This window comes from Anguilla rostrata, chromosome 1 (assembly GCF_018555375.3).
Source record: "Anguilla rostrata isolate EN2019 chromosome 1, ASM1855537v3, whole genome shotgun sequence".
Taxonomy (NCBI): domain Eukaryota; kingdom Metazoa; phylum Chordata; class Actinopteri; order Anguilliformes; family Anguillidae; genus Anguilla; species Anguilla rostrata.
The window spans coordinates 5344315-5358329 of record NC_057933.1 but is presented as its reverse complement, the minus strand read 5'-3'; the positions used below and the strand labels follow the sequence as shown (position 1 = coordinate 5358329).

The 14015-nt window shown below is 50.9% G+C and overlaps 1 protein-coding gene across 1 annotated transcript in view; it reads right to left on the bottom strand.

The window, feature by feature from the left end:
• The window catches only part of daam2 (dishevelled associated activator of morphogenesis 2), a 129375-nt gene that overhangs the window by 31663 nt on the left and 83697 nt on the right, over positions 1 to 14015 (bottom strand). Inside the window, 8 exon segments of the mRNA XM_064302596.1 lie at positions 1002 to 1140; positions 2408 to 2472; positions 2474 to 2520; positions 2960 to 3026; positions 3508 to 3611; positions 3956 to 4066; positions 4511 to 4654; positions 4974 to 5163. Coding sequence (XP_064158666.1) covers positions 1002 to 1140; positions 2408 to 2472; positions 2474 to 2520; positions 2960 to 3026; positions 3508 to 3611; positions 3956 to 4066; positions 4511 to 4654; positions 4974 to 5163 — 867 coding nt within the window.

Genomic DNA, 14015 nt, shown 5'->3' with positions numbered 1-14015 from the left:
AATGATTCATACCCTCGCTCCCGATTTAGTATCACGCGCTCCGAGTTATGATCAGACATACGGAGAGCATCTTGCGCGGGTGAGTTAGCGGGAGCTCCTCCTCACACACAGCCGCTGGGCTGACGCCGTCAGAGGCGGCTCCTTTGATCATCGCTGCTGCTGTTTTTTTTTTTTCATACGTATTCACCTCACAGAGCGCTGCAGATGCGGGTTCGCTCGCGCGGCTACAGTTTAAACCTCCCAGACGCGCGACTCACTTATCATACCAACTAGCTAACGCGGTTTCAACCGCCTCCTTTTTTTTAAAAGCACGAGCCCTGCTGGAGACGCACATTCCCCACAGCGCTCCCGCTGGCTTCTGTAGTTTTATAGTGTCTCGGTAGCCAGCGCTAGCTTTTCTATTTTTAAGCGTTTTTTTCCTGTTCAAACCTGGAAGATGGGAACATCCCAGCGCTACCCTTTGATGACAGGGTTGCCTTTGATCAGCGCGTATCCACCTCATTAGCTGATACTTCACTCTCCGTTACTCAACGGAGTTTTGAGGATTGGCTTCCAAAGCTATTAATCATGTTCATCGCCAGCAGCCAGATCAGAGATCCAATTCTACTGTGTCTCTCGCTTTCCTGAGGTTTCTTACCATATGCATAACCTCTCAAAATAAAACAGGCAATTTAAAATATATATAAGAGGAAGATAAAATATGTGGCTTTTTAAAATATACTTTGTGAAGAAATATAATCTGAGCTAGTGTGGGGAGAATGCGGCATGAACTATATAAACCACATAAAGGTGGATTTATAGGGTACATTCCCTGACGAAATAACTAATCAGAAGACTTGGCTTTCTGTTGCAGAGATGTAGCAGGTAGGGGACCTGTAAAGGGGATGATGAATGAACAGAGGTAACAGCTTCTGTGTGTCAGGGGGAGATGGTACAGGAGTGTGTATGGGGGGAGGGGGTGTGGTCAGGAGGAGGAGGGGGCGGGGGCACGGTGTGCTCACATGCGGATGATGCTCTTGACGCTGAAGTTGTCCAGGGGGGCCACGTCGGGGTCGTCGCCCTTCTCGTCCTGCAGCACGATCTGCTGGAGGATCCGGTCGAGGAGCTGCCACTGCTGCAGGCTCCCCGCCCCGCGCTTGTCTGAGGAGAGCCGCAGTGCCACACGTTAGCCTGTCACACGTTAGCCTGTCTCTAATTTACCATGGGACACCCTTTCAGAGGGATTTCCAAAAGGGTGTGCAGACACGTCATCAAAATTATTATTAAAAAACCTTCCTTTTTTGATCCAGAGAGAGAGAAAACCATTACTCATACCCAAGGCTCAAACTAGCGATGGAATACTGAAGCGTCACAAACCCTATAAAGGGGGAGTGGCTACAATGAGCTGTCAATCACTAGTCCAGGTGAATTAACACATGACAGCTGCAAAGGATAGCTCCGCTCCATGTTCGTGTTTCATGAATCCTCCCTTCTCCCATCGCCGGTTCAAACCTTTCTTCCTCCGTTTCCACTCGACAGCGACGCACTTCAAAAGCCTCAAGCGGAGGGGTTCAAACGGGCTATCTGACCTTGGGATCTCCAAGGTCATTTAACTGACAAAGGCTGTCATTCAGGGAAAAAATAAATAATTCATTCCGAGTTTTTCTTTTTCTTTTTTTTGACATTTCTTTTTAATCTCAGATAAGGGAGCCGGCGGCCGGCCGCTCGGGGAAGCACGGACACCTCTGTTCTTTCACGCGGGGCGCTCGGAGAACATTCCAGCGCCCGACTTTAAACCGACCTTCACGCTGTAAAATAAACCACATCTGACAGCCGCTAAATGGCTAAATGGCTCCTGATTGATGAATTTGGGAAAAGGGGGGGGGGGGGCGGGGAGTGGATGAAGGAGAGCAGAGGTGTGATGGGGGGGGGGCAGACAGAGAAGTCTGGAGGCAGTGAGTGAGGATGGAGTTCAAACAGGAGCAGCAGCATTGCAGGTTGGGGTAGAGTTACAGGGACTGGTTTGGGTGATGAGACAAAGTCAGATTGTGCAGAGAAGACACGCAGGGCTGCAGGGTACAGATAAAGGCTGTGGTTCAGGGGAGAGCAGGCACTGCTGGGATCATGGAAGAAACAGGCACACAGTAAAATGTCCAGTGTTCAACTCTAACAGAGTTTATATGAGTCCACTCTGGCCATAGTGGACTCATGTATATGTTGAAAGAGTTAAATTAACACTCTGTAGAGTTACATAACAGAAAAGGTTGGGTACGGGTAATAGAACAGGGTGGGTTGGGGTTATAGAACAGGGTGGGTAAGGGTAATAGAACAGGGTGGGTAGAGGTTATAGAATATGGTGGGACAGGGTGGGTAGGTGTAATCTAATGGGAGAAAACAGGTGGCTGTGTTATTGCAGTGGTGCACTCACAGGGCATTTGCAGACAGTGCTGCAGGATGGACAGCAGGTAGGGGTAAGCGCAGTGGGTCATGTATGATCAGCTCAAGCATTGGCCTCACAGGCATTTGCGGGTCCACGTGACACTGAGGACGAACAGGCAGGTAGGGAAGAATGCAAACTGGTCTCACACACACATGCTGCACTGGACACGTAGAAACTCTGTTTCGGATCAGCAATTTGGCCTGGGCGTTACTCCAGATGCACTAGGCAGGGTGAGGACCTCGCATACTGCACCACCAGCTGGTGATACCTCACAGTACTGCACTAGGGCGGTGATACCTCACAGTACTGCACTAGGGTGGTGATACCTCACAGTACTGCACTAGGGTGGTGATACCTCACAGTACTGCACTAGGGTGGTGATACCTCACAGTGCTGCACTAGGGTGGTGATACCTCACAGTACTGCACTAGGGTGGTGATACCTCACAGTACTGCACTAGGGCAGTGGTACCTCAGGGTGTGTCGCGTAGATATCCACTCACTCAGTGTAAGGAGGCAGCAGGACGGGAGGCCCACTCACCATGTCGAAGCGTTTGGCCAGCTCCGAGTCATCCTCGTTCCGCACCATCTCAAAGAAGTCCAAGTGTCTGTGGGGACAATGTAGTTGATGGTCACCATGGATACTGCACACGCTCTACCTTCGAGACCCCATGATCTTACCCTGAGAAGGGCTGGTGTTGGTACTGGCCTTTGTTTCATACCTGCACCTGATTCAAATAATCAGCTATCCAAAACTTTTATTAGCAGACCATAACCAGTCAATTAGTTACAGGTAAGTCAGGTGTTTTTAGCACTAGAACAAAAACCTGTGACCACACCAGCCCTTCTCGAATATAAATGGGGTGCCCTGTTACAGTTGCTGAAAGCCCAGTAGAACTTCCATTCACCTGCATTTAAGGAGACCCCCCAGAATCACCCATGCAGACGGACACCCTAATGTGGGTGTCTAAGATCTAAATTTTAACCTTCTTGCAAAGCCCCCAGGTTACTCGCAAGAACGGTACTATATAAGAGCCTGTTGTACTGCATTTTATTGGACTGTCTCACCTGTCCAGAGAGGTGTCTCACCTGTCCAGAGTGGCATTCTCGTGTCCCCTCAGCTTGTCAATCACGGGCTGGATTCCGAGCATCAGGAACTCGTACCTGAGGTGGAGCCGGAACTCCAGGTTGTCCTGTGGACGGGAGCAGGGGCGTGATGTCACAGGCGCACGAGAGGCCGCACAAGCGCTACTACCGTACACCGCCAAGCAGGAAAAATGAAAGAAGTGCAGCTTTCTCACAAACTGATGGTCAGGAGTGGCCAACCCTAGTCCTGGAGAGCCACAGGATCTGTTGGTTTTTTGTTGTAACACCTTCATTAGTTAATTAAATTACACACTTATCTCCCCTCAACTGTTTTCTTTGGGCTAAATTGTTTGCTGCTCTGGAGAGCATGGTCAGTGTACAGTAGTCAGTAGTCAGTGGGCTCCGGTCAGTGTACGGTGGTCAGTAGTTAATGGTCAGTAGGCAGGCTCACCTCCCCGGCGCCTGCATTGAGCACAGCGTTGATGAAGGACATGATCGCCGTCTTCAGGTTGACCTCGTCTCTGTAGCGTCCCGTGCCCCTGTCCAGCTCGTTCAGCAACGTCTTGGGGGGGGCGGGGTGTCGGGGAGCACACATTAAAATCAGGTACGGTCCAGGACATTGGGATTTGAACCAATACCAAGGGACCGTTGGTTCACATTCCAAATGAGTTAATGCCCATGTATGTAGCTTTTAAATGTGTACACCAGTAAATCAACAAGAACAAGGAATGTTCTTCACCACCCTCCCAGTCAACAGAACAGTCTGTTGTGCCACTATGTGTGTGTGTCTGTGTGTATGTGTGATACATATGTATGTTGTACGATACAACATGCATTAGCACCATTAACTAGGCCCATCTCAACCAAGGACCCCCAAAATAATACAGCCAGCTCGAATGGTGAGACCCCCTCAGCTCTTTGCCTATTGGGGCTTTATGACCCATCCAAGCTGGGGGGGTGGGGGAGTTGGGGGGTCAGGAGCAGGCCCCAGGCGTCAGGGCCCTACCTGGAAGCGGGTCCTCTCGGCGGCGTACTTCTGGTAGTGCACCATGGCCTGCAGCACCTTCTTGTGCCCGTCGGGCACCAGGCAGACGGCGCCCAGGATCTCCAGCACCGCCACCTTGGTCTTGGTGTTGTCCTGGCGCAGGCTCTGGGAGATGTAGTTTTTTTTTGTGAGTCATTTTTTTTATTATTGTGAACTACGTATTTACATGGGGGGACAAAGCAACGACACAAGTGGAGGACAGGTACAGTAGTTCAAACATTCCATATGTATGTAAGCAGTCCTTACGAAGAACATCAAAAATAAGAATTTACAAACTAGTGACATCACAAGGTTCCCGTTAATCTTTAAAATAAGGGCAATGCCTGACCAGCTGCTGACCTGACCAGGCCCTAAGGGCTGCTTTGGATGATCTGTTCAGTCTAGCCGTAGTTCTTTCCGGAGGACAGGTAACTAGGCAACGCACCTGGGAGATGGTGTTGATGCTCTGGGGGTGGGCCAGCACGTGCGCCCGGCCCTGCGAGTTGTTCATCAGCGCCTTGATGCAGCCGATGACGGACGTGTGGATCCGGCTCTCCGACGTCTCGAAGTCCATGCTCTTCAGGAAGTTCAGCAGGCACGTCAGCCCGTCCAGCTCGATGAAGCGCGTCACGAACCTGCGAGACGGGGGAACGGGACGTGCGTTTTGGACACTTTGTTATACTTCCTAACTTATTAACTTTGTCTGTGAATATTTCTGCCTCATCACACAATAAGTTCCTCCTTAGGAATAATAAAGTATTTTGGATCAGTGTATTTCATATTCTAATACAGGCTGCATGCTTTTTTTTCAATGGTTAATACCACTTGCCGAGAAATGTACGCCTCTGTGTAATCAACAGCCCAAAATCTATCAAAGATCTGGCCCAAACATCTGAGAAATTTCCTCAAGCATCGCAAAGAGAAACAATGAAACGCAGCCATCCCCGGGGTATAATATCAAACTTGAATTGCGGCAATGTCACTTCTGTAGAGCAACGTTAGACTTCACATTAATACACTTCAGGATGACGTAAGTATGCTATTAAGGGTTATTACTAACCGTTTGGCACCACGACTTCACGGTTTTTGATTTTAATTTGCCGTTATATGTTTTCACTTAATTGCTCCAATTTACTTTGGCTGCAATGCACCTATTATTGATGTTCTCGTGGCTCCAGCGATATGTGTTTAATACATCACACCATTTCAGACTGGTGGGTAAATTGGCTTGGGGCCTGTCCATACCCCCCCACCCCACCCCCACCCCACAATGCCTACCATTGCAAATAGCCAGATTACAAAGCTAAGATCACAGCACGGGTGTCAACCTCAAATTTTGGAGGGCCGCAGCGTCTGCAGACTTTCCATGGTCTCCTTCCAATCAGCAGCCAGTGTAGGCCTTGGAAACAAGGTTGCGTTCTTCAGCCAATCGGTGATTTAAATGAAGGATGGCGGCCCTCCGTGACTGGAGTTTGACGCCCGTGGAGCGTCGAGTGAGGACGGCAACACGAGACGATGTATCATCTGCTGTATTTAACTCGGCGAAACAGAATTTCATCTGTTCATGAAACAACCGTACGCTGTATTCCATCGCCCTTTCCTGAACCTCCATTTTGGCTCTTCTGCAACAACCTCACCAGCAGCAGTTACGGTTAATTAAGCCATCACAGAAATGGCTGCCTCAAACTCCCCCATCGTCCCCCCTCCCCCCCCCCAAGACTCTTCCCTTGAACTTCTAGAACACTGTCATGGGAACCTGGCAACAGGGCAATTTAAAACTTAATTTGAAATTCTTCAAAGCAGCATCAATGAAAACCTCCACCCTTTTTTTTTTGGAAAACTTTTTTTGTCTGTTTTTGGTCTTTTTTTTTATTACCCTCAATCACCGGCGTTTCCCTCGCTCCGAGTCTCAAGCGCATATCCCGAGAAAGAAAGTTCAAGACCCGCTGGCGGAGACGGTGAGAAGTGAGTCACGGCCAATAGCCATAACAGACTCACTGTTTTGACGTTGTTCGACAGGGAGGGGGTCCAAGTTCCACACGATCCCGCCGCCGCGCTCTCGGCTCCCGGGCTCGCTCGCGCAGAACACGCTATTCCTCCGCGGCTCGTAAATTTAGGCCGCTATTACCTAATGCGTCTGATCTCCGCTCTCCGTTAAGAAAGAGAAAACCCCCCCTCCTCCCGTCACTTTCCGTATTTATACAGCGAGCGGCTGGCTCACCTGGTGCTGTTCAAGCGTGTGTCCCGCGCGCGAGCGAGCGAACGAACCAGCGCGCGGCGGCGGCGAGCGGAGGAATGCGAGCGGGAGATCACGGGGTAAACGCGCATATCAACCCTCTGCGGTCGAAAAAATAAACGCAGGCCTCTGCCGAACGTGAGCACGGACCGCTTAACACCGCCGCCAACACGCTGTTGGCTTAGTGACTGAGCACATTCGAGCCCGGGGTGCTGATAGGCCACGCAAACGATCGGCTGGACCCGACAGCCGTTCGAGACACCAGCACTTCCTCGTATACGGTTCCACACGTGCATATGTACATTTTTCTGGAGTTCTGTCCCCGCCCCCAGTAATAAACGTGGTCGGCTGCAGATACAATCAATACTGTAAATATTTGGCCTCATTCCTTCGTAGCTGAATTGCATACATTCTGGATGTTTCTTTGTGAGAATTTGCCTTTTCATCCTGACTGGAATAAGTTTAAGGGCAGAAAAAAAAACAGAAAAAAATACCTTTATATTTATATATATATTTACATTTATATTTCACATATATTTTTATAGATTTATTTATCCGCACTCGTGGTGCAGAAAAAGAGGGTAGGTTCGCTCAGTAAAAGAGTTCAGGGCGATGTTGGGGATCGTTTCGAATCTGGCGTTTGTGGGAGGCAGACTGTTTCCAGGGAAACGCTGATCCAGGCTTGGCCCGGGACAGGGGCGGTGTATGTGGGGGCGGCGTTCCCAAACCCACGGGAATACCCCCGTGTGTGTCCGGGGCCGCTCCCGGATCAAACGCGGCAGGGAGAGCGCCAGGAAAGTCTGGCGGAGAGGGGGATCCTAAATCAGAGAGGGGGGTTGCTGGGGGGGGGGGGGGGGGGGGAGCGGGGGCCATGTTTCACAGCTGTGGGGGGGGGGGTTTGGATGTTTGCACCCAGCACAGTCCTCCAGCATATCGGGGTGTTAACAATCAGAGAGCGGTCTGAGGCTGGTTAGAGACAGATGATCCCAGCATGCTATCCAAGGCACAGATGTACAGTACCAACACACCCACACACACACACACACATACACACAAACACAGAGACACACACATGTGCACACACTCACACATACACACACAAAGACACACACACTCACATGCACATATATACACACAGACACATGCACATGCACATACACTCACACACACAGACACACACACACTCACAACATACTATTCAAGTAAAAAAATATACAGTACAAACACACCCACCAGCGCACACACTCTCAAACACACACACACACTCACGCACACAGAGCAGAGCTCCATTGACACCGTGCGTTCCTGTTTCCCATTAAGCGTCTGTGTCTGCGCTGTTGAGTTCTCAGAACTTGGAAAAGAAGCCGTTACACCACAGCGGCCAGCCAATCCTCTCCCCCACAGCGGCCAGCCAATCCTCTCCCCCACAGCGGCCAGCCAATCCTCTCCCCTCATTACTCTTCCCCAGGCCTCCGCTCGAATCGATCATTGCAGCGCTGGCTTCAGAGTCGCTCCCCTCCGTACTTCTGCCTGACTCAGCCAAGCACTGAGGCTCCAGAGGGAGAGCCACATACACCCCCCTACCAGAGGAGCGCTAATCCTAACGCTAACCATAACCATACGCTAACCCTAACCCTAACCGTACTCTAGCGCTAACCCTAACCGTACGCTAACCCTAACCCTAACCATACTCTAGCGCTAACCCTAACCGTACGCTAACCCTAACCCTAACCGTACTCTACCGCTAACCCTAACCGTACTCTAACGCTAACCTACCTACACGCTAACTAACGTACCTAACCCTAACCCTAACCGTACCACGCTAACCTAACCGTACTCTAACGCTAACCAACTACCGACGCTAACCCTAACCTAACCTAACAACCTAACGCTAACCGTACTCTAACGCTAACCCTAATCCTAACCGCATGCTGACGCTAACACTAACCCTAACTGTACTCTAATGCTAACTCTAACTGTACGCTGACGCTAACCCTAACGCTAACTGTACGCTAACACTAACCCTAACCGTACTCTAACCCTAATCCTAATCCTAACCATAGTCTAATGCTAACCCAAACCCTCACCGTACTCTAACACTAACCCTAACCCTAATGGACTTCATCTGATGTAACACTAGGTGTGTGGCACCTTCAGAGCACCTTAAGAGCTTATGATGCTGATATAAGCCACATTAGGGATAATCTAATTTATTGATTTTAAGAACATCCCTTCCTCCCTCTCTTTTCTAGGGAATGGCTGAGTGACTGGGGAAGAGAAGGGTTTGGGATGGGATGGGATGGAGACGGGGTGGAGGTCCAGTATCAGTACACCCCAGTATCAGGAGCCCTGTGTGTGTGTGTGTGGGGGGGGGGGAGGTAGGGGGGTGGGGGTGGTATGGCCTAAACTCGCCAGGCCTTTCAACCCATGCCAACCCAAACTGTCCTCGCTGCTGGCTTTGAACATCACCAGCCGGGGGGGGGGCGAGGGGGTTCTCTTCCTGTCTTTGAAATGCTAAACGCTTTGCCCAAGAACTGATCCAGAAAAGGCTACTGACTCTAAACAAAGACAAAACACACACACACACAAACACACACACCCGTACATGCACTCAAACACCCAGACTCCCAGAAGATGCAGTATTATGTTCAGAAAAGAGTCTCAATAAGAGCTGAATTGGATTTATTTTCCATGTATCTCGCGTCTCAAGAAGTCATATCGTAAATATTTGGAAGCATAATATTTAACTTCTTGCGTCCAGAAGAGTTATTGATACAGGCTGTTTGCTCGGTCTTAGGCAGTAATTCTCGCACTAAGCCTGCCTCGGGGTCTCTGAATCAGGCTCCCCGCCTCCCTCCACTGCACTTATGAACTGGAGTCACAGAACAGGCCGTGTAGTGTAATGCTCAGAGAACTGCGCTGGTCATCTTAAGGCTGCAGGTTCGATTCCCAGGTAGGCCACTGCCGGTGTACCCTTGAGGCAAGGTACCCAACCTGAATTGCTGCAGTATTTGTCATTCCAGAACACTGACTTAGAATTTTTTTTAAAATAAATAAATAAAAAGCATTCCAAAAAACCTACTATTCAACGGGTTAATGCTTCCACTGTACTTCCTTCAGACCCCGTTGCCATGACACTCACGCAGTTAGGAGCGCGGTTAGGGGTTTCAAGGCATAATCTCTCATCAGTTGTCCTTACTTTTACTTCTCATCCCCCAACATCGGTCGGAAAGGTTCTGCAGTCACAGCGTTATTGTATAATGCTCAGTTAATAGCAAAGCTTTACTGTATAATGCTCTGTTATTAACATAAAAAAATACAAGTAACCAAAACAGGCAAACAAACCAAACAGACAAATAACGTGTTTACATTTCGTGTCTGCCTCTGGCGCTCTTCGATGAGTCAGACTCATCGTCGTTCGCCGTTGCGGAGAAGCGTCTAAGCCCCCGCGGTGTTCTCCAGTGACACACGGCACGAGACGCGAGCCAATTTGTCGAGAGGCGAGGACGGACCCGGGAGCCAAGTTTCGGGTAATTTTCTCTCTGTTGTCTGAGACTGGTGCCAAGGCTAATCTGCGCCGCCGAGCGCCGCTGAGCTGAGACCTGCCCCCCCCCCCCCCCCCTTTGTAGATCGTCCGCGCGGATTTCGGCGAGCCCACGGTGGGGACCTCGTGCTCTCTGTTGTGGTCGCCCCTTTGACCTCAGATCAAACAGCCCCAGACTTTAAGAAGCCTCCCCTCCCCTCCGCTCCCCTCCACGCCCAGCTCTCTCAGTCGGGACGTCCCACTAATGACCGGTGGAGCAGAAACTTTCGAGCTCGTGCCCAGGAGCCAGTACTCCTCCCACAAGGTGCCTAAGGGGCGCTCTGTCTAGACCAGACCCCCAGCCCCTAACCCCCAGCCCAGCACCAGCCCCCACAGCCCCCACCGCCCACCCCCAGCCCCAGCCACAGCCCCCCAGCCCCAGCCCCAGCCCCAGCCCCATCCCCAGCCCCTCCCAGCCTCCAGCCCCAGACCCCAGCCACCAGCCCCAGACCCCCAAACCCCCAGCCCCCAGCCCACAGCCCCCCAGACCCCCAGCCTCATAGCCTCTTGGCCCCTGGCCGTTGGAACATTATACAGTGATGACAGCTACAATCACAGGAAGGAAGGAATCAAAGCAGGCCTATTAGACAAGATTGTCAAAGCTGAGATAACAAGATGGCGAGAGAGGGAGAGAGAGAGAGAGAGAGAGAGAGAGAGAGAGAGAGAGAGAGAGAGAGAGAGAGAGCTGTGCTCAACTTAGTCTGGTTGTGTTACTGAGATAAGCACACACACGTGCAGACACGCACGCACACACACATGCACACACACACGTGCCCACACACACACACACTCACACACACCCACACACATGCACACACACACGTGCACACAAAATACAACACCATTCACTCGCAGTTACACAAGGACCGTCGCGATCACGCCAAAAACACCACAAACGCAACGCAACGCAAACGGCTCCACGTTGTCGCAGTCCTCCTAGCGTCACCTTGGCTAATGGCTAACGGCTAACAGCGCTCTCTGTACACCGTGAACCTGTGCGCGACTTAGCCCTCCGCCCGCCAGCGGGCCTTCAGGACAGTTTAATCACACTGTGGGAGACCGCACACAGTCCAAATATTTGCGAGTTCGCATAATGTGGAAACCGAAATGTCTTTCCCAAGTTCTCATTTTTAACCTACTTCACAAGGGCTTTTCAAAATGTTGCATTTGGTCGAGGCAACGATGTGGTGTAGGCAAGGGCCCTATAACCCAGTTTACTGCACATTTATTGAGTCAGTATAAATGCGCAGTTATATCTCTTTCAGGGTTTTCGCAGAATACAGCACTGATAGCATGGACCGGGAAAAAACATACAGATGACAGGTCTGGTAGAAAACACACAGGAGCTCCATTAATCACAGAGTACATTGCTAACAACCATTAGAAGCTAACAACACTGATTGTTGGAGGTTGCCAGGATGTACAGCCTTATAGCATCCACCAATCACAGACATCGCTATTTTGTTGTCTGTTACCTACGTGTTCTGTGATTGGTGGAGCTTCTCCCTCTGCTTTCTACCAGTAAAGTGAAGTAACTCCCTCTGCACTCCTGATCCTGATCTGCACACATATTTAAAAGCAATGAATCTACATAACACAAGAGTCAGTAAACAGGTCTAATCTCCGACACTGACACCGTTCAGCTTAACCAGTCCCACGCCTCCATCGAGAGGGGTCAAAGGTCGTCGTATCGGAAACTTCATCATGGTGATTAACGGCTCGTTTATCCTCCCTCGTTAAAACCTGCCGTGCCGCGGTGTCTGGACGAGGTGTCGGTTTTTGAAGCGACTCGAAAGATCCTTCGATCTTCGGCGGTATCGTTAGGAGGCGGGCCCGTAAAAAGGCACAGGCAGTTTAAATGCCCCCGTTCAGCGCGTTCAAATAAAGATTTAACTGCCACTCGGCCCGGGCTTTAAGCCTGTAATCCGCCCACTGGATTCAAAGAGGCGTGTCGACTCTGAGCGTGTGTCTAACATGGCGCGGGCGCCCGGCACACGAGGGTGATCGAACACCGCACGTGCGTGTGCGTGAGTGTGTGTGTGTGTGTGTGTGTGTGTGCGCGAGTGTGTGTGTGTGTGCGCGAGTGTGTGTGTGTGTGTGTGTGTGTGCGCGAGGTGTTGTGCGGAGTGTGTGTGTGTGTGTGTGTGTTGTGTGTGTGTGTAGAGTGTGTTGAGTGTGTGTGTGTGTGTGTGGTGTGCGCGGGGTGTGTGTGTGTGTGCGCGATGTGTGTGTGGTGTGTGTGTGTGCGACGTGTGTGTGTGTGTGTGTGGCGCGAGTTGTGTGTGGTGTGTGTGTGCGCGAGTGTGTGTGTGTGTGTGCGCGAGTGTGTGTGTGTGTGTGTGTGTGCAGTGTGTGTGTGTGTGTGTGCCGATGTGGGTGTGGTGGGCGCCGGTGCATGTGTGCTGTGGTGCGGCGCGCGAGTGTGTGTGTGTGTGTGTGTGTGTTGCTTTTAACGACCGGGGAAGGGGTTAGAAAATGTGATTCCTTGGTAAGGGCTGGTCGTTAGCCTTTAATGTGTCCCTGCACAATGGGCCTCTTCAGCCAGAGACAGCTGTGGGCTTTGTCTTCTGCTCGTTGGGCAGTAACGCGGTTTCCTTCCCTAAATCACCCATCGCTGGTGGGTCGGACTGTAGACCCACACGCCATAGGAACAGCGAGATTAATGAGCTGATTGGATCCACCCCCTCACCACCTGGCCCCGCCCCCCCCCCCCAATCTCAGCCTCCATGCCCGCTTGAGTAAAGGATCATGGGAGATTTTCATCTTTTCCCTGTATCTGCTCTTGGTTCACCCTAAACTATACCACCCAACTCCCCAACTCCCCAACTCCCCAAAACCCCTGGCCCTATGCCATCTTCTACCACCACCAGCTGTCCAGTCTAGGGATTCTGAATGGTTTAAATATAACAGACTTCCATACACTGAGGTACCAGGGATCTTTCAAACGATCAAAGGTTTCTGACACTAAAAGCTTTGCCTTCAGAAACTCCTCCTACTCTGAGGGTGATGGAAGTTTAACATAACGGTTGTGGAACTGGGCAAATCTGAGCAAGAGCACTGGCATCAAAACCCTTGACCATGGAACTTAGCTTGAATTGCTTTAGCATGCATCTAGTTGCACAAGTGAATGATATGTAAAAATGCAAGCTTTCTAATTCGCTCTGGATATGGGTATCTTCTAAGCCAGTGGTAACCAGCGCTGTTCCGGGAGATCTACCATCCTCTAGGTTTACACTCTAACCCTAACAAAGCACAGTTCATTCAACAGCTAGAGATCTTGTTGAGCTGCTAACTAGTAGAGTCAGATGTGCCAAATTAGAGTTGAAATGAAAACCTTCAGGACGGTAGATCTCCAGGAACAGGGTTGGCTGCCACTGCTCTAAGTAAATAAGCAATGTTCCTTAGTGAATCCCCTAGAGCTGGGCCTGTTCTGAAATGCATTTCAGTGAGTTGTGGGTGAGAGGAAGTACAGTATGAGAACTCGCTGAAGGGGGGTGGGGTTGGGGGGGGGGGCGGTGGGGAGGCCAGTTCAGCCAAACGCTGAGGCAGTCATAATGCCCAGTTCTCAGGGAGGGGCCACTCCAAGGTCAAACCGTCTGCATCAGCAACAGGGCGTGAGACCGAACCCCCCCCCCCCACCCCCCACCCCCTCAACGAGCACCCACCCC